The 20,904-nt window shown below is 39.8% G+C and overlaps 1 protein-coding gene across 1 annotated transcript in view; it reads left to right on the top strand.

The window, feature by feature from the left end:
- Positions 1–14,667: 14,667 nt before the first annotated feature.
- LOC104152644 (rap1 GTPase-GDP dissociation stimulator 1) overlaps positions 14,668–20,904 on the top strand; it is a 35,105-nt gene continuing 28,868 nt past the window's right edge. The window contains 2 exon segments of the mRNA XM_068950621.1: positions 14,668–14,707; positions 14,710–14,811. Of these exon segments, the coding sequence (XP_068806722.1) occupies positions 14,668–14,707; positions 14,710–14,811 (142 nt within the window).

Below are 20,904 nucleotides of genomic sequence, written 5' to 3'. Positions count from 1 at the left end.
CAAGGGAAACCATTTTAGTTCCATTTTTAAGACAAGAAAAAAGTGCTTAATTGGCCAAGGTTTGTTCATTTCCTCATCCATTTTCTTCTGAGCATGCGCATCCTCCCCTCCCCAAGCTGAATAGCTCTCTGGCAATGCTGATGAGTGCTGAACCAGCAAAACCGCATTTCCCTTCAGATTTTACGACGCAGCCATATAACCTACTTTAGCCACGTCACTTATAAAGATATTCTGCTACAGCCTACATAACTGGGGGGGAGGGAGGGAGAATATACCTCTCTCCCTAAAGAAGGGGATGAAACTAGGGAGAAATAATAAACAGAAAATATGTCAATCACGTATCTCTTCCAGATTGTGGACTCTACTGTCTCAATCATTTCTTGTGACTTTTTTTTTTTGTTTTGTTTTTTTTCCAAAAGGGAGGGGTGTTTACAGCATCTGTAATTTTTCAAGTCCTGCTGTGTCAGCAACAAAATGAGAACAGTGGAATCTGCAACTGAATGGTGCAGGAGGGAGCTGACAACGTGAAAGGGGAAAGGTAAAATTAACATTTTGTTCAAGGCCTTCTAAACACACAAAAACACACAGATTTATCACTAAAAAGCAAATATTTTAAGAGCGTTTACCACAACAAACCAGTCCTTTGTGCATTGCTTTCAATCAGAAAAACGAGGAAAAAAATAACTTAGAATCATCTCCTCCTCACCTCCTCTCTCATAGATGGGGTGTAAAAAAACCTGACCGCTTTTCCTCGAGCTCCATATTCAAGTCTGTGGCTCCCTCTAAGGGCTAAAATGAGCTCAGACTCAGCACATGCTCAGAATGCTAGCTAAAAACAGACAGCACAATCCGCAGAGGGATCAGAATGATAAGCAGATCATTTCCCTGAAGCTGCAACTCCATTACAAAGCATCAACTAGAGCAGGGATGTGGATATGGTTTTCCAGGACTTCCTTTTTCCATATGGGGCTAGTATCAGTAATCAGACTGTGAAATGCTTTGGAGTATGGACTGCCTTTGCGTTTTTGTCCTCGTCCACATTAGTTCAGAACTGATGTTGCTAGGCACTGCCATAATCCAAAAAGTTAAGAAAATGTGAGTTCTGTATGGCAAAATAGGAGCGAAATAGAGGTTGAAAATTCTGAACTTGAAGAAATGAAATGCAGCAGAAGAGCTACAAATCAATTAACCAGAAAAGATGTCTTATCATATTCTCAGCCTCATAGCTGTAAGTGAAATGATGCCAAGTTGAGATTTAAATGGTGAAATGCTGGTTTACACTAACAATAATCTCAGATTGCTGGTTTTCAAAATTCAAGTCTCCTCTACTCCACATTTCCTCCCCTTCCCCAGACTAGGCAAGCCCAAAGACGGGTAGTGCTGACAACAGGGAATGAAAAGGGATAGCAACTAACCCAAAGAAAGTCATATTTAAAGTCAAGGACTGCAAACTATGGAGCGATTGGTCATTATTCTACTACCCTAAGGTTAATTCTGCACCCTGTAACAGTACTTGCCCTTTGGAAGAAGTCACATCAGCGATTATTTTTGTCTAGCAGAGTGGCAATTCCACCCAGCAAGATTACTTTAGGTCTATCCCTTTGCATTCTGTGCTACAGCTGTTGTACACATGATTACCCTAGAGCCTGTAGATGTCTTCATGGTTCAGCACAGTTTATTAAAGATTTGAGAAGCTGGGTAGAAAGGGCAGCACTCCAATTTTTCTTCCAAATGGTAGCTGATATTTGAAATTCTGACCTACATTACAAAGGTCTGAGGTTAATACAAGTTTGTCAACTTTCTTAAGTCTAGTTCACAGACTTGTTTTAATTTCAATCTCTCTGTAGCATGAATGCAACCCAAACCAGAACGTTACATACTTAAAACTTACTGCCATTAAAATGCCCACTCACAATAGGAAGATGCAAAGAGCTGGCAAGTCCCATTATATTTTTTTTCATATGCAGAATGAAACAGCCAATATAAGAAATAATTCAAGGTGAAGCTAGCTAAGCAAACCAAACAGAAAAAAGTCAAAACCCTTTGATCAAATTACCTTGTGAAAACATGGTACATAGGCCTGCAAGCAGCAACTAGCTTTCCAGAACACTAGCATTGCGAAAGCATACCTCGCAGGAGAGGGGCAAAAAAAGGAAGACGCTCACACAGACTGCAGTTAACTGCAGCTCTCAGTGCTCCGCAGTCCTCTCACCTGGATTGTGCTGTCTAATTCAATTGCATCTTTGGAGTTATATCTTATTTACAAAGCAGTAATGAAGCTCTTCAGGTCAGACCCTCAGCTAAGAATGGGGTGTACTTGGTTGGCAGACAGCAGGCTCTGTTTAGGAAGCAATTATGTCTCCTAAAGCATCTGCAGGGATCTGTTCTAGCCTTAACATAGATTAAAAGGCCCACTGGCAACAGTCACCAAGGAACTTCTTAGTTCAAAAAGATATGCAGAATATACTGCCCCTTGCTCTCCTATTTATACTTCCTTGCTCCTGTCAGATCCTGATATTATGTACTGAATGCAGCATGTGCTTATACTGCAGTTCAGCTTTGTGCTAAAGTACAATATACGTCAGTCCATATGCTTCTCAGCAGAAGTCTCTGTAGCTGTGGGAGGCCATCCATGGCTCTTCAAAGCAGAATTGGTTACCTTTCAGTTCCTGATCAATAGTTTTTTTCTTAAGCTTTACACATCTTTATTTACTTATCTACCCTCTCTATCTGATCTTTATAATGAACTATTAACCTAGGATGAAACTGTAAGTTGAGACAGCTACCTCAGAACTTAAGATTATCAAACTCCTGGCATAGTCTGCTCTTCTTTCCCCTGCCCTTCAACCTATACTTTATCCAAGACCCAGCTGTCTGCATAAAATTATCAGACATATCTGCTATGAGGAATTCAATATCCTCCTTTACATGAATTATTCATTTTGTGCATCTGCAAAGCCCAAGAGTCCTTTGGATTCCATGACCTAATTGCTACAGGAAGTAATTCCAGAGTTTGGTATATTTTCAGTGAAATTCATTACAATAAGCTACCCAAGAGATATCACACACTAAATTATGTGAATTCCTTTTCTCAGATATATATTAACTTATAAAGATGCTCAGTAGGTTCACCTTCTTTCATCTCACTGTAAATGCACCGAAACGTATCACGTGAGAGCTAATTTTCTTTAATATACTCCCTGGTACAATTTAGCTGCATCATGCATAATGCAGCAGTCATATCATATCAACTTCATATCATATTAGACACTGCATTACGGCAGCTAAACTGATTACTGGTATAATTGAAGGCCAGTGACAGGAAAATTGTTAATCATTTAAATGACTCGGCTTTATGTAAAAAATTTCTTGCTTTAGTGGCATCATGCAAGTGATTTTCTTTCAGGCTATAGCATTTTGCCCATTTAAGCCACTTCTTATTCTTGTCATCTTGGCGGGCAATAAAATCCTGCAGATTTACAAAGGGCAGAGCCTGTTCAGCATACATGCTGTATAGGACTTTTTGATGATAGGACACTCTTTTGCAGGACTGGATCAGCAATCCCGCTAGACAAAAGTAGTTGCCACTTTGAATTGCAACAAACTTTGGATGATTGCACGAGCCAGCAGTGTGCCTTTGTGGCCAAGAAGGCCAATGGTCTCCTGGGGTGCATTAGGCAGAGTGTTGCCAGCAGGTCGAGGGAGGTGATCCTGCCCCTCTACTCAGCCCTGGTGAGGCCTCACCTGGAGTACTGTGTCCACTTCTGGGCTCCCCAGTACAAGAGAGACATGGCACTCCTGGAGAGAGTCCAGCGGAGGGCTGCTAAGATGATCAGGGGACTGGAGCACCTCTCCTATGAAGAAAGACTGCAAGAGCTGGGCCTGTTCAGCCTGGAGAAGAGAAGACTGAGAGGCGATCTCATCAACGTGTACAAGTATCTGAAGGGGGAGTGTCAAGAGGATGAGGCCAGTCTCTTCTCCGTGGTGCCCAGCGACAGGATGAGAGGCAACGGGCACAAACTGAACCACAGGAAGTTCCATCTGAACCTGAGGAAAAACTTCTTCACTGTGAGGGTGACAGAGCACTGGAACAGGTTGCCCAGAGGAGTTGTGGAGTCTCCTTCCCTGGAGATATTCAAAACCCGCCTGGACGCGATCCTGGGAAACATGCTCTAGGTGAACCTGCTTGAGCAGGGAGGTTGGACTACATGATCTCCAGAGGTCCCTTCCAACCTAAATGATTCTGTGATTCTGTGATTTCTGGCTTTTTATACTTCACCATAAAAAAAACATAAAAAAAACTTTTCTTGTTTTTAAGGGGCAGGCAGATAAATCCAGACATGCTGGCATCATTTTGTTCTTTAAAGTCTTTGTAATTTTCAACCTTACTTGCTGTCCACTCCCTAAGTTGGCAAAACTTCTGCCACAAAAGACCCCTAACTTTCTGCTGCAGGTCATATTCAGCACTTTCCATGTCTTGACACTGAGGTGCTGTTCAAAGCATTCAGAATATTTCAGGTACTAGCCTTTAAACATTTTTTACTTCATAGGCTTTTTGAGACCTTCTCCATTCCTGTCACAGACTGTGGGACAAAGAACAGCCCAGGACATTGTTTAGACTGACTTGGGGTTTTTTTTTGGGTCTAATCTTCACAGTTCCAGCCCACAGAACCTGGATTAAGCCTGCTGACTCATTTTCACAATGCAAGCCTGAGCAGCTTTGGCATTCACAGCTGCCTTCCATTCACATTACAAAAAATACACTCTTCAAAGCTGTTTGTGAAACTATGAAAGATCCAGATATGAACGTGCCCCTATCACTCCCTTATGATGGATACGTGAGGTAAGAGCAGCTCTATTTCTCCTCATCTTCTCACCTTATCCTCAGTCATAACCATCACCATCTCATTCTTTTCAAACAGTTTCACTCAATGCTGTTCTTCATGCTCTTTTTTTCCTTTCTTCTAAGCTTCTGCAAAGTTTCTACTGCTGCTTTGTGCACTAAGCCTCTACCCACTTGGCACATCTACCCGCTGAGAGAGGACCAGCTCGATTAAATTCTTCCCCAGTTCTCTCACTGCAACAGAGAACTATACTACCACTGCAGCACCCCCCATTTCCTCTCTCCCAGCCATGAGACAAGCCTGCTCCATATTCCACATGATCCAAATATGCACAGGTAAAACACTACGTCACTACTCATGTGATTGAGGAATTCCTTACTAGACACTCTTGCTATGCAAAAATCCCACTGTAGTGTACCAGCTAGATCCTGTCAAGAGACACCTACTATATTTTGGCCAAATTTTCTAGTTGTTCTTGAGTAACAATGGATTCAAGTAGGTTACGGTTATTGCTTCAGGTCCTCTGCTCCCTCCCTCCTTGTCCTCAGCCATTTTAAGTCACCTGCATGCCCTCAAGGGAATATTCTGGGATTCCTAAAAATAAGATTATCTTCAGTTATCAAACAAAATTATTTCCACATGCCCATCTTAGATATCTGTCAGTATGTCTTCATCTTACTCTTAGGCAGCAAGCCTGCCATCCACATAGGAGACAACATCCTAGCACTGTTTCACATTTCCCTCCTCTCTTGCTGTCACCTTCATGCATCACCCATAGGACAGATATCTCATTCTCTGCAAAGTATTGAATGACAGATTGCTATCAGCTGTCCTTAGAAATCAGGGGAGCACTATTAGCTGCTGCACTTTAGTTATCAACATGTGCTCCAGTCACGGGCACACTCATGTTCTTCTGGCCACTCTTAGGCCTGTAATGGTTAGTCTCCAGCTCAAAGTCATTCATGGTTGCCTGCAATTGCCTGCAGGTACATTTCCGTTACAGCTGGAATGACTGGAGCTTGTTATAGTTTGTTAGCACATCACTGGTTCAGCTCCAATGATGTTTTCAGTCTCCTGATGCCTCACACCACAGTTTACTTGCTAGACCCCACACTAGTAGTTATCATTCTAATAGGTCCTGTCTGCTCATCCACTCGCCCTAACTGCACCACTAAATAGCTCAGAGACCTGCTCTATTCACACTGCCACAAACTCCAGAGGCCTCAATTAACTATTCTGCTCCAGCTTACAAAGAAATTCACTGTTTTTTTTCCTTGGCCTTCTTCCAGTCCTTTTCTCACAACTCTGATGTCCAGGCCAGACTGGCTATGACCATTCTCTGCATGCCTCTGCAGGCAACAGCACACCTCTCCATGCTACCCCACAAAGCTGATCCTTCCACAAAAGCTGGGCTTAGTCTGCCTTTTAGCATGCCACTATCTTCTGATTAAGCCTGTTAAGTGCAAGAGATCCTTTATTCCTCACGCAAGCAAACAAGTAGATCACTTCATGGAAGCATAAGGCACCAGGGGACTTAGTTTAGCCTCAGACCCAGAAGGCAGTTTGCTATGCTAACTATACAGAGACCTTAGGAATGACTATGGAGATAGTCGTGATCCCTCTGATTTGACTGATTAAAATGCAATTTATTTATTAGAGAAAGAGACTTAAACTTTAATACTGCTGAGAGTTTCAACTGAACCACTGTCTGGTGAACTACCCAGTTATGTCTTAGAAACACAAGCAGCTTTGATTAAACCATCCAGATAATTGTTAATCACAGAGTAAGATTAGTTTTGCACTAGCCTGAAGTCAAAGGCCCAAATTAACAAAAAGTTCTTCTCTATTGACACCACAAGCAGCTCTTTGCAAAATCAAAATAAACATGAAATCTGAGTGCCAGAGTGCTCCACTGATTCCTGTGAAGGTACTCCATTTTCTCCTACAGAATTCAGAAAGGTCACGATTCTGTTATATCCAGCCTCAGGAACTACTGTTACATGGATAACTGGGTGAATTTTTAAATGGACTGTAATGATCCAAATGATCTAATAGTCCCTTCTGGCTTACTTGCTATGAAGTAGCTTTCTACCCGTCTCTAGAACTTATTGGATTTGCTTGCAGATACGTCACAACCAGTGAATCCCTCCTTCATTGGCCCAGCTGCTAAAGAGCACACAAACTTAAGCAAGCACTTTACTTTATGCCATTTAGATAGCTCTGCTAAAATCAATGGGATTAACTAGAGTGTAATATTAAGCAGCTGTGTAGGTTATTGAAGTACTGGGATCAGATACCTTATCTTCCAATAAAAAAAGCTCAGTAAGGATGAGCAGATATGCAGGAATTTTAGGGGCTGTTCAGGGGAAGAGACAAATTCAGGCCAAATCCTTACCCCCAGTATAGCTCTTTGGAAGCCATGGAGACCACATAAAAGCAACTTAGCTAGTTTCCACTCCCCATTCCACGGGTTGCATTGCTGCATAGCAACCCACAAAAGCAAGCAAACAGAACAGAAGGCTTATTGGGAGAAAAGATGCATATTTCAGATCCCTTTAGATCACGGAGAAGTAGCTACAGCATTATAACAATCTAGAGTCTTCTCTGGGCTACACAGGATAGTCATTGAACTGCCTCAACTTAGCTCCAGGCCCTTCCCACAGAACCCAAGGCCCTACACAGAACACAGCTCAGCTAAACCAGACTCTAGGTCCCAGAGATTGTCATTTATTGCTTTTTTCTTCCTATTTATTTCAGCCTCTTACATTGATAAATATTCAGAGACCATGCTTCTTCCGTCAGTGCTCTGTTACAAGAATGCTGAGCCAAAACTTTTTACTTTCTGGAAATAAAATCCACTGTAGAGCAAGATGGACAGCGTTTGCATTCTCTAGGAGTGATACTACAGACATTCATTATGCAAAATAGGGACTAAATAGGCTATTTAGAAAATATCAAGCTGCAGGAAGATGCAGATGGTTGATAGGAAATCATTTTCAAGTCAGAGCTGCATTTAAAAATAGACAGAGGAAAGAGCTAACAGTGTTACGTATTAAAAATAAAGGAAACAGAATATATCCTGGTTTAACAAGGTGAAATCCCAGATTGTACGATAAAACAAAATGATAGTGCAATCTGGAACTGCAATACAAAAACTCTTCTACTAGAGGGATCCCTTTGACACTTAAGGGCTACAGGTGCTGCCCAGGTGGAAATTCTGAAGCTGGAATTGCAACCAAAATCCAGACATCCATGAAGACGGCCTCCCAGAAATTCACCAAACTTCTCAACTTATTATGGCCTATTCAGCATTTGAACAACTTTGCTTTTTCTAATTCAATATTGGGTTGATACAGCCCCTAGAATACGAAGTGGCAACTCGCAGTTACTGATATTGTTGTATCTTGCAGCTGTTATATTTCAAAGCAATAGTCCATACCATTAATGATACTGATCTTGTTGTGAGCAAAGACACTTTGTGGTCTTTGAAAAATGTTCAATAAACAATCATACACCAGGTATGTTTCTGTGTTTATACATTCCTTTAGCATACATGTATTGCAAATATATATAATAATTCCACTCTAAAAACATATCCTAATGTCATAACTTCTCATGTCTAAAAATATTGTCATCACTGAGGTGGAACAAGATGGAGAAAGTCCACAGCAATCTCAGAAGAATACAGGCAGTTCTGAACATCACAAAAACTTGCACACTCCTCCAACCTTTCTTTTTCTAAGTTCTAGAGCTCTACACCTGCACAAATTTATATTCAAATTGTCATGTGTAGCAGCAAACAAATCAACCTTTTTTTCTGGATTTATAATGCATTTTATAGGCTCTTCTGTCCCCTACAAAGAGGTTCAGCCAATCACTTACCGTCTTAAAAAAAAGAGTGACTACTATAATGAAATGTATAATTCCCAGGCAGATTTATAATACCATAAGCAAAATACACTAGCCCTTTTCTCTAAAGACAGACACTACTATATTGCTTTGTTACTCTACAAATTTCTATTTAAAAATAGGCAATTCTTATTTCTTTTCTCAAATGAGATAGAAGAGCATTTTATCAGTAGACTCAGGAAAATACTGTAAGGAACAAGCATGGTTTGATCATATCTTCTAGAGTTCCTTTAAAGGTCAGCTGGAATGATCTTCCAATATCCCTAGCACGGACTATGGGCACTATTCATACAGCTGAGCTGAAGGCTCTATTTGCTTCATTCCCATGATGCTAGCATATTTCCAGCCTTATGAGGCAGAGATGTGAGAATTGCAGCACTTCAGTCGAAATTCACTCAGTGGGCTTTGAACCTGCCTCTTAAGCCTCAGCTCTTAGAGCTGAAGGAGATCTGGTCTAAACAAGCAGTTATTAATGAAAATTAAAGGAAGCAAATATTCCAGTTCTCAGAGGACCTAAGAACATAAGTGACATCAAAAAGTAGTCTTAGTAATGAAGAAGTCCATCTGAGTTCCACTGGAAAATAAAAAAAGGAGGAATTACATAATTTTAGGTAACTAAAAGATGACAGAAGACATTGAATATCTCATTAATACTACTTATTACATTGTTGTTTGAATTCTGGAGCCAAATATATGGTTTCCCTGAGCCTGATAAACTGAAAACAATTGAATCAAGTGCTTTCTTTTAAACTTACCCCATGACTGGTAAGTGTACTAATTGTACAAAGCAGGATCTATCTTTTTCTGTGCTGTATATGCTGTCACACATGGATGGACATAACTAGACCTCACTGGAACAGTTCTAAATGAAGTTCTGTGAAAGCCTAAATATTTTGGAAACCTGTCAATAAACACTTCATCAGAAAGGGTGGTTGGGGGTAGGTAAAAGTATGAACGTGAGACGTTCTCATTGCACTGTCACTATTATTCAAGTCTTTGGGTGAATTCCCAGTTAAAACCTACCCTCAGCAGATATCGGGCAGAATGGAGACGTGCATCTGGCCATTCCCAAACCATTTTCTCCAGCATAACTGAAGAGGTATGCAGGTCTTCTAATTGAAATCCCAGGGCTTCAGTTCCAGAGATGACATTCCAATACTTCTTTATTTTTGTGGAAACATAGAAATAGAAATAGTCTTCCCAATGTAAGAAAAAAATCAAATGTCAAAACCTCAAAAAATTTCTCTGAAACCAAGTTGGTGTCACGCAGCCGGCTGCTATTGTAACATACATCATGAGGCAAATTATCTTTCTACCGAACTACACAGGAAGAATGAAAGTCTATAGCTAATTTAAAATCCTTCTGGTACAAATAACACCCAGAATATTTTGCAAATGCGTAGTGCAAGATCTGTTCTCCTAAATAAAGGATTTGCTTAACTGAATTTTGTTGTCTACTGTTCTCTAAGGTTCCAATCCAGTTTATGATAAGTATAGACACCCCCTTGTTTAATTAAGTGATTACTGACCTGCTTAAAATTGCATGCCATTAAGCAAATCCTGAACCCTGCAGGATGCTTTGTGTAAAAGGTACAGTTTTACAACATAAGTAAAGATGTAATCATATCACTACAAATTTATCTCCTCCATATTTTCCTATGATAGGAAGACCCTATTCCAGAGAAATATAAACCTACAACATGGAGATCTGCAAGAGGTAAATAAAACAAAAAAAACCACCTTCAAAATAAGCACAGAGGAAGAATCTTTAATGACACTAAGTTCATAAAACATGTCTCTCCAGTGAGTGGGTGCACTTAATTACACACACATGGGAAGAGAGAGCTTTTGGGGGGTTTTTGGACAGCCAAGGAAGGAAAGAAAGGTCCACAGAGATGCCACAGCCAGGTGAACTTGTTTGCCCTGAACCATTGCTCCAACTTAACACAATCCACACTTAAGTAATTCATTTAAAAACCTTAGTAGACAAGAGTGCCTTCATTATGAGTGTAAGAATTGCTGCTTTTAGCTTGGGTCAAATAAACTATCAGCTTAAGGAAAACCAACCGTAGCCAGTTTAAAGTGAGTAAGATTGTTCAGACGGCCCACTGCCTTATTACAACTAATATGACATTTTAATGGAAAGAAAGGCCTTTGGTCACAAAGTTCTCCTCATAACATCGAGGGTGCTCTGGTTAAAAAAAAAAAAATTGAAAAGAAATAGCGGAGGCAGTAACATAAACATCAGCAGCAATTTATATTCTTTTTCACTGACAAGTCCTCTCTTTCCATCAAGAAACTACCCCAAATTTGAGAATTTTGATCACTTCTCTCTTTCTAGAGATCAGGTAGGTCCCAACAGAAAGATTGATATGACCTTGATGAAATTGCCAGAACTCCAGACACGGTCCCTATGCATGCGCAAATCAAGTCTCCAGCATGTGCTTGCAAAGATATTAAAACTATAATACTGAGACATAAAATGGCAATTTTGCCTGGTTGTGTGGAGGTCTGTAGGCCAGTCAGGGCTGCAGTTCTAAGAGTACAGTAAATCCAGTGAGCAGTGCATGTGCTTCTTTCTGGGAAATCTTGTGCAGCATTATGGTAGCTGTGGTTATCAGTCATTTTACAGATAAGAATAAATAATCATTCCGCTAATAAATCAAAAGTGGAACTCTAAACGTATTAGTGGTATCTACTAATGTGGATGGTCCATCTTAATACTTCATAATCTAGCCTAAACTGCTGACAGAGTAATAAGTCTTTTCTGTAATGTCCTATACACAGCTAGAGAAGCACTGCATCATTGCAGGAGGGCTGCAGCCACACCTCTCACAGCGTTGTGTGAAGTTATGCACTACGCCAGCATAGCAATAGGTCCCTTTCACCAGTCCTGAGCCCTACAAAGTCAAGGTAATGCCCCTCATTGAAAAGAATGGGAGACTCGCTACAGACCTTAATGGGATCTTCTAGATCACCTTATTTCCAATTCTCTTTCCAAAAAAAGTTTGCTGAAGTACGACCACGGGCCCTCGTTCTAGCCTCCAACATTCTCACTCTCTGCTCTAACTCCTCCACTTTCCCTTCTGTTCCCTTAGGTTTTTCATCACAGTTACAGAAATTTCATGCTGAGCAAGTAAGCTGATGATAGTTCCTTGTCTAAAAATCTTTTGATTTTCCCAAAATAATTGCATTTACTAGACCCGTGAACCAGACTAAAATATCCTTTCATTAGTATTCAAAGGCAGAGGAGAAACATGATTCCATATATGGAAGCAGTGTATATTCCCTAGTGTAAAGAAGCCTTTTGCAATGTTTTTCGGGTATTTACTGTTCAGATCAACACAGGTATCCACTGTCCATTTTCTTTCTGAAAAGAGGCCAGTTTACTTTTCAGTCCTGGACATGCCTAGAAAAGGAGACATAAGCTTGCCTTAATTTCCCCAGCCATAGTCCAATTGCCAAGCATGAACCAGCTTCATTTCAGAAGCCATGTAATTGCACAGCCTCAGGTTTAAACTCATGCCAATACCTTGTGGTCTCAGCAGTGCTGACTAGCTGCTGCTTCGCCAGAGCAGAGCATGAGTCTCCCTCACCCGAGGCACACCCTTGGCTTCTCTTACCACCTCTGCCACTCACCCTCTGCCAGGTTATTGACACGTCACTGCTCTTTGCACCTCTGTGCTTTCCGATTTTTTAGTTTGGTTGTAAACTTCGGGAGCAAAAATTGCTCTCACTGTGCGTTTGTACAGCACCTAGTACAATACGATCCTGATGCTGGTGAGAACCTCGAGTGAGGCAATATCTCTTAAAATAGGGTGGCAGGACTATACTCAAACAGTAAGACCATTTCAGCTTGACAGTGCTGTTCTACAAATTTGGATTCCCATCCCATCTTATTCTGCAGTAATAGTTGTAGCTGATCAGTTTGCATATAAAAACCACAGTTCATTTGGCATAGGATTTCCAAATCTGTCTGCTTGTCAGTGCTTTGTGCAATATGATGAACCTCTGTTTTCTCATCAGTATTCACTACAGTGAAATGAATGGCACTGAAGATGAGTTTATCTGATGTTTCTTACTTGTCTTTACCCATTTACTGTACATCTGTTTGTTTCCTTTGTCATCTTCAGTCATTTGCAGAGAAAAGCTGTCGTCAATTTTTCTCGTTATTACCATTCTATAGATATTCCTGAGCCTCATCCAGCGTTCTTTTGAAATCCTTGGAAAAATTCCCATCGACTTCAAAAGACATTGAAACTGGCCCCTGGGCAGGCTGAATGCTGCTGGCATGCCTAATGTCACACTAACACCACCTGCTACTCCTCCTGTCCTTTGTTTCTGTCTTTTTTTGGATTTCAGTTTATCATGTCTGCCCATAAAATGCTGACATTTACCCTCTCGCTTTCATCTCAGAAATTTCACTACCTCTGACCCCATTGACAGCATGTGGCGATCCTACTTAAATCTTGGTCAGCACTTTAATCTCTGCAGCAGTACCTGATACCCGAAACTGGTCAAGAAGTAATGCAGCCTGTAAATTCCCAAACTAGCAGGAGGGTCTCACCACTTTGTGACACCCAGCTTATTCTGTGACTGATCCTGGCCCCATTTAAACAGTCAGACTTGCATATTATATTTTTCCAATAGCTGTGGGACATGCTTTTTCTAAATATGACAATACAAACAACTGATAAACATGTAAGCAGTTTTTCCCATTACAAGATGTAATGAAGCAACCTTTACCTTAGGACTTTCACTTTCCAATTCATTTGCAACTTTGCAAAAGATGCCATTATGACTAGAAAAAAACGCATTCACCTTATCCTTCTCCATCAGGACACATGAAGGGACTGGCTTTTCAATTACCTAGCAAGACAGTCAGTAAAGAGTCCCAACTTCTTTAACAGGATCCCCAGGCTCCAAACTCATTATCAGATTGTTTTTTATCTTTAGGAATCAGTGATTTTAACTCCTTTCAGTGATAACACAACAGTGCAGGAAAGTTTTAGGATGCTACAGATTTATATCCCAGTGCTCCTGTTACCACAAGCGCTGTAATACACAGTGACCGTTAGGCAGCATCACAAGGGAAGCTCAATCTACTTGCTGGAGCAATCTTTAAATAGTATTAACTGCTCCAACTCATACTACAGCAATGCTAGGGGTTTACAATGGATCCTTAACAGGACACAGTATATACTGTTTACGACATCATATAATTGGCTTGTATTTCTCTGAATTTCAACTCTCCAATAGGGTAAAGTTGGCTGAAAAAGGAAACAAAAAACACACATTTCTGAAAATGATGGCTGAAAGACAGCATTGTTTTTTCATGACAATTACCAAAAAAAATGACAATATTTAGAAGACGTTCTACTTGATCAAAAATAAAGGTAATCTGGAAATGGCAGCTTCAGGTTTAAAAGCTGTCTTTATGGAAGGAAAAAGAATATATCTAAATATTTCAGTCACACAAAATCGAAAGATGAATATGGAACAGAAATGATAATAAAATGAATTTAGATTAGACTTTCTCAAGTGCTTAGCACCCACCTGGTAAGATTCAGGTGTTTATATAGTTGCCCAGATTTCAGAGGTAGCTTCTGAGAGTTGCACTCTATTTTAAACTTGGCTAGTGTACTTAGATGCCAACAAGGGACCTGGTCGCTCTTGAAAATCTATCCCTTATTAGGTTCGATAGTCACTCTCCTGAATGACAGCAAAGGGAAATTCAACATAAATTATTTTGAAGAACTGAAGGGTTCTCTCTCAGTATGATAATTACTGTGTTTCCATTTCTGTTAATGACATCTAAGAACTGGAAACAAGCAGTGGTGGAGGATTAAGTAATTATGGAGCATTAGATGCATTTGAAGAGCAGGGTCACAGAAAGAGAAGGAGAAAAGAGAGCATGCAGCGGGCTGCTCATCAGCCTGAAAGCTATAAAATATTCTCCTTATTCACAGCTTGCTAGCTGTAAAGGACAGCACAGTACTCACAGTACAGATCAGCTATTCTTCATTGTCCCAACTCTGGAGATCTACAGCCTTTATGGGTAAGTAAAGCTCTTGTTAACCATAGATAGATGTGATCTCTAATACATTATTAGATTTTCTCATACAGGAATTGCAAGTGTACTTGATGATAGAAACAAGGAACAAATTTAGGACCATTTAAATATGAGAGCATAATTATCGGATAAATGCATTACTATAGGTGACCTGAGATTTGTGTCTTATTTTAAACAATACTTAGCACTTAAGTCACATGCAAACAAAGGTTTGTTTAAATAACATTAGCAAATTACGAGGAGGGCAATGAAAATGAACTCAAAATATCGGAAACTTATGGAGCCTTTGTCAATTTAAACATTTTTAGAGGAACTAAAATTCTTAATTCCATATTGACAGCACAACATAAGTCAAAGCAAAGCTGCTCACTTCTGGCTGTCCATATTTATTGTGCTTTGTAAAGTACCACAGAAAAGACTTGAGCTGCATTTAAAAGGTCTGGCCTTTGAATATGCTTCCCTATGACTCAACCATTAACCTAGATAAAGATGGAGTGTAAGCCTTTAACTATGAGCATGCCATGAAAGGAATGACATTCATACTGGATTTGAAATACGCTTTTGAGATTTTAATTTCCATTATTCTTCAGATCATTGAAAGAATCAGGTAACTAAATCAAAAGATGGAGCTTTCTACCTTTGTTCCCATGACGGTAACTTACTCCACAATTAGACCCCATGACATCAGTGGAACTAATCTCAGTATTACGCAACATGTTTAAAAGTGAAATAATCCAAGTGAAGACTGACAACTGAGCAGCTGTTTAGAATTACATTACTAGCCAATTAAATAATTATTCAAGTGAAGTCAAATCTCTTTGTAGTTTTGGGACACTCAAAGCTAAAATACAAAAATTAAAATACAAATGAAAAGCACCATAAACTATATAAGAGATGAACAACATATATGTGGAACCAACTAGTATTATACAGCATTTTGGTACTGCTTCTGGCCTAAACCAGTTCTATTGGTACAGAATGATTTCTGTAGGACTGATTGCTTCTGTTCTGACTCAGATGGAGATAGCTGAACTTAGCCACGGCTTGGGGCATTGTTTTCTTTCTGTTCTCACTTTGTTTATGTGTGCCCATCCTACTCAGCAAATATCTCAAAAGAATAAGCCCTGAATGATGGCAGCTCAAAGTTTTTACCTCCACCCTTGTTATTGCTCTTTATCGTCTGCATTTGGCAGCACAGCATTACTTCTGCTCCCCAAGTATGAGCCTTTGGCAGGAGAATAACAAATGACAAACAGCTCACCATAAACATATTTCCTATTTGTCAAATTCCTTTTCAAAACAAACATTCATTCATGTAAAACACTAACAATTTAAGCAATTTTTAGACATAGCCTGCGTCAGCTATATCACACTTCATTATTAAAACCATCCTTGACAAGTTATTTGTGTGTGGTTATCAGCCTTCCCCAGCAGCTTACTTTACACCATTTGTTTCTTCAACAGCATTATACCTTAATACATTAATACCACCGGGAAATCCCAAGGCTGCTGATTTTAATTCAAGCTTTTCTTTTTTTTCTTATAGATTTTTAAAGCAGCATGTCAGAGGCACTTAATAAACTGGAGTCAAAGTATATTGCTTACCAGTACTTGAGGGAAATTCAGCCACTCTTGTCAAAATAGGATCTAGACAAAGTCAATAAAGCTATCCTGACTCGTACCAACTGAGAGTAGGAAAGACTGGGTCCTAAACTACATGGTTTTGAGCAAACTCCTCGAAGTGTCTGGGCTTCATTTTAGCTTTCGTGAAACAAAGCTCTGACATTCGAGAAAACAGTGGTTGATGATCCAGACCCAGTAATACTTCACTGCCTGTGTTTTCATCTTTACTTGTTTCTAAACTCATTAACTTGTTTTTGCCACAGGGTCACTGAATACGAAAAAGAACTGTTTTTGCTCTGTGACAGTCCAAGTTACTTTTATCACCTATTCACCTAAAACTATGGTCCCCGTCTTTTGGATCCCTCCCCCACTGCCATCCATAGGAAAAGCTAAATTAAATAAAACGTTTCTTGGGGGAGAGTTATCATTTTACTATTCTAATATCAAAAATCCAATTCATATTTTGTGTTTTTCTAATGAAGAGCCAATTTAAAATAAATACAGAGAAAGTATTTCATTCAGTACTCAGTTAAACAAAACTATAACAGCAGCATACTCCTATCTATAAACTGGCACGAGGATTTTGCTAGGTGTGCTTTGTAGATCAGAGCTTTGCCCTCTTTAGACTGAAAATACTTGGGGCTAATCTGCTCAGCTTTACTAAAAGAGCTCTAGAAGCGCCAAAGACAACTCCTTTATCATCTCTATATACGAATGTATAAAAAAAGGTCAAAGATGATACTGCATCTGCTACTGTTTCTTCTGTGCTGGATGCTCCTTTAAAAGGCTTCATTAACTATGACATAACACTAGAGAATTCAGCTCGGCATCCTATCTAGATAAATCTCAAAGGAATTTATGTAACACCTATATAACAGAAACCCTTTATCCAATGAGAAATGCAAATGCCTTTGGGAAAGATAGATGGCAACTGTCTTACAGGAATATTTAATGGATGAGAAGCAAGTAAACAGTTTTAAGAAAATGGGAATACATATCCACTTAAGACAAAAATTAGCCATGGTTTCAGAGGAGAGATTATTCTTAAGAGGGTAAGAAATACCAGAAACAAGTATTTGGAATAGTATTGTTTAATTTATTGAAACATCTTACACCCCAAAACTATTTTATCAAAAGGACGTCATCATTCTAACTTTTCTGTGCAAAAGTAGAAGAATAGTAAGATATCTAATCACAAAGCAGAGTAAAATGTACAAACAACACAGTAATAGAATCTTATGACTTTCTTGGAGTTTTCCCCACCCCTCCTTTATTACATATTTCCTTTCTTTTCTTTCTCCAAATCTCCTCCCAAACACTTTAGTATGTTTCAATATTAAAAAGCCTGTCTTGGATGACTTCTAATGGTTGTAAGGGTTGCTTCCTGGCAAACAAGAAAAGAAAAATAAGACCTGTCGAGACTTCTGAATCTGAAAGTTCTAGGTTTTCCAAAAAAAAGTTGCATAGCTTTATATAAACTTAGATATGAACTAGTTTTGTGCTGGAAAAACCTTAGTTCAACATTCAGATCAGAAAAAAGACGTACAGACAGAAGATAGGCATGTTATCTTGCACAGGCTGGAGCTGCTGTAAATACAAGCTGTGTCTAAAAATACGCTACAACTGAGTGTGTGCAAGCTGCTTAATTGAATTCCTTTCATTAGTACATCCGGAGATTTCTCAAGATGTCATCGTGCATAAGCCTGCTCCCTTTCCAACAGTGCTGTTTGATATAATTACCCGCTTACGCTAGCGGCAGCAGAAGTCAGCTAGCAGGAGTTCCCAGAAGCACATCCTTTGCAGAGCCGAGTGCTGCACTCCAGCCTTTCCCGCAGGCCTCTCCGACGCCCAGTCAGCACCAGCCCACTTGTGCAGCATAGCTCAAGCCTTTTCATGCAGCACAGGTAGCACTACACCAACACATTTAAGTAGAAAAAAATTAAGAATTACATTGCCTGAATCAAATTTGCAAAGGTATTAGGACACCTGTGCCTGTCTACTTACTTTTATATAGCTAAATACCTTTGAAAATCTGATTCTTGTTGCTCCACTGGGAACAGCCACACTAGTAACAGGTCGTAGGTATTAATAAGGTGAGGTATCAAAAAGCAGATTCTGCTGAGCAACCCAGGACTGGGAGTAGAGCTCTAAAACATAGGTCATGTTTCAGCAACATGTTACTTGCACTAAGCACTGATAGATTTTGTAAGACCATAATTTAAAATGTGTGTCAGCCCTCAGAATGATCTTTGTTTTCAGTATCAGATGGCTTATGCTGCATAATACAGCCAGAAGCCCCTACCAGCTAGGAAAAAAATATTCTCAGCACATCCACTGTGCAATCAGCTCTGAGGCTATCTTCCAAGGATCTTTTTCCCATCCCTGTAAGGTGATAAAATGGGGTTGATTTGCATGTTAAGATTAGCACCGAGTGCTGTAAAAACTTCAGGCAATGCCCTAAGATAAAAGCTGCCAGAATTTACACAAGTTCCCACTACAGTGAGTTATTCTGAAAACTATTCAGATTCATAAGGAATCTCAGTAACTTCACTGTAGATCATGTGGCATCCTTATCTACCTCAACAGAGCAGAGGCAAGATCCTTCTCTCTTGATGAGTCTTTCCACATCTTGGCTGGAGATATACAAGCAATTAGCAAGGGCAAGACAGGTGTAGGCAGAGGATGAGCTGCAGACAAAAGCTCTGTCCTTTTAAGTATTACAGCAATACACTTTTTTGGAATTCACCAGAGAAGCAAGAAAGAAAATGTCTTGTCAAGTCTCACAACATAGCTCTACACTATAGCCTCCTAATTCTGTGAGATTTGCCTACATCAAATAGCATATGTCACATACAAGTGGAACATAGAAGCGTCCAAGCCTACGAGTTTCCCTGCACAGATAACAATCCTAAATTAAACCCTGAAAGCTCAGGAGCGTAAATCTGGACTGTCGGCCCTTTACGCTGTGCCTGTTTAGGTCGAGTCCAAGCTCAGAAGGCCAGTATTTGTATTTGCTTTACTATTCAGCATCTATGCTGTTAGCCTTTAAGCTACTCAGCTCTTCTGCTGAGACTTCCTCTTCCAGTCATGCCATGTGGCTGGGTCTTCCACTCTACCTAGTCCTATTCTCTAGATTGTACATGGTCATGCTCTCTTCATTGCAGCAACACATGTTCTGGCTTTAGCCGTGCTTCTCCATGCTCCAGCAACAGCTGCATAACAACCAAATCCTCCACAGCCTACCAGGCGGGTTTCAAAACAGTCCCTGTCTATAACTAGATTATGTGGTACTGCCATGCCAGGAAAGAAACTGTGAATCTTCCTGGTTTTCTAACCCATCCTTCTGGGGTCTACCCCTAACACTTGTCAGGGCTTTCTCACGACAACACAAGTTGAGGTCTGAACAAAACAGTGATGTGACTCTCTCTTGTGTATTTATGTCTTCAGCATCCATCTACACGCCAAACAAACTGCTTAGCACGGATATTTGATGGCTGATGCTTTAATATCAATGCAAAGGCTTGGTTTTTTTCCCCACAGCTGTTCTACTTGGCTGAGCAAACCCTTGCAGGAGTTGTCAGCCAAAGGAAATTAGTGTTTGCTCTGTTATGGAGTCTAATTGTTTTTTCTTCCACTGACAGTTCTTCAAGCTAAATTTAGGGAGCCAGAGAAAATTAGATTGAATGTTATTTGGCTGAGACTATGGCCTGCTTTCCATATATATATATATATATATATATATATATATGTGTGTGTGTGTGTGTGTGTGTGTGTGTGTGTGTGTGTGTGTGTATGTATGTATATGTAATATACAAATATATATCTATATCTATATCTATCAAATGACCAAAGGGAAGGGTTCCTTTACTCTATGCTGCACAACTAGTGAATATGAGCAAATATCAAGTCCATAATCTAAAAGATAGCTTCATTAATAGAATGTACAGTAACTGAGTGATCAAGGGTACCTGTAGACACCAACATGACTCATAAGAAATACAGAAAACTAGGTATCCAATGAGCTAGCAAGACAGAGCTGGGATTCCAATCATTCACATAAACAAAGTCAATTTACACCAGCAGTCACAATTTGTCCCATTACTTATCTGCTCCCATCGCTCTAGAGTCAGCACATAGCTTTGCCAGTTCTGATAATTTATCCCCATGTTTCACAATAATTGATGAAGTCAGCACCTCCTGGAATCATGCAACTACAGGAGAAGCTGAACTTTGATTTAAAACAGCAAGTTTCCTAACCTCTTGTTTACAAAGAAAAATCTGAAGATGTGACCCCACACCACAATACATTATTGCTCATGCAGAAAGAAAATAATTTTTAGGTGCATTACTCATTATTTTTGAGCACAGTGCATTTGTAGCTATTCCTGCAAGTCTGACTTGTAAAAACACATGCTGGTGTTTCCATGCCTAGCTTGTGTAGGAAATTAAAGTATC

This window comes from Struthio camelus, chromosome 7 (assembly GCF_040807025.1).
Source record: "Struthio camelus isolate bStrCam1 chromosome 7, bStrCam1.hap1, whole genome shotgun sequence".
Classification (NCBI taxonomy): domain Eukaryota; kingdom Metazoa; phylum Chordata; class Aves; order Struthioniformes; family Struthionidae; genus Struthio; species Struthio camelus.
The sequence above is the reverse complement of the archived record's forward strand: the minus strand, read 5'-3'. Positions and strand labels throughout refer to the sequence as shown.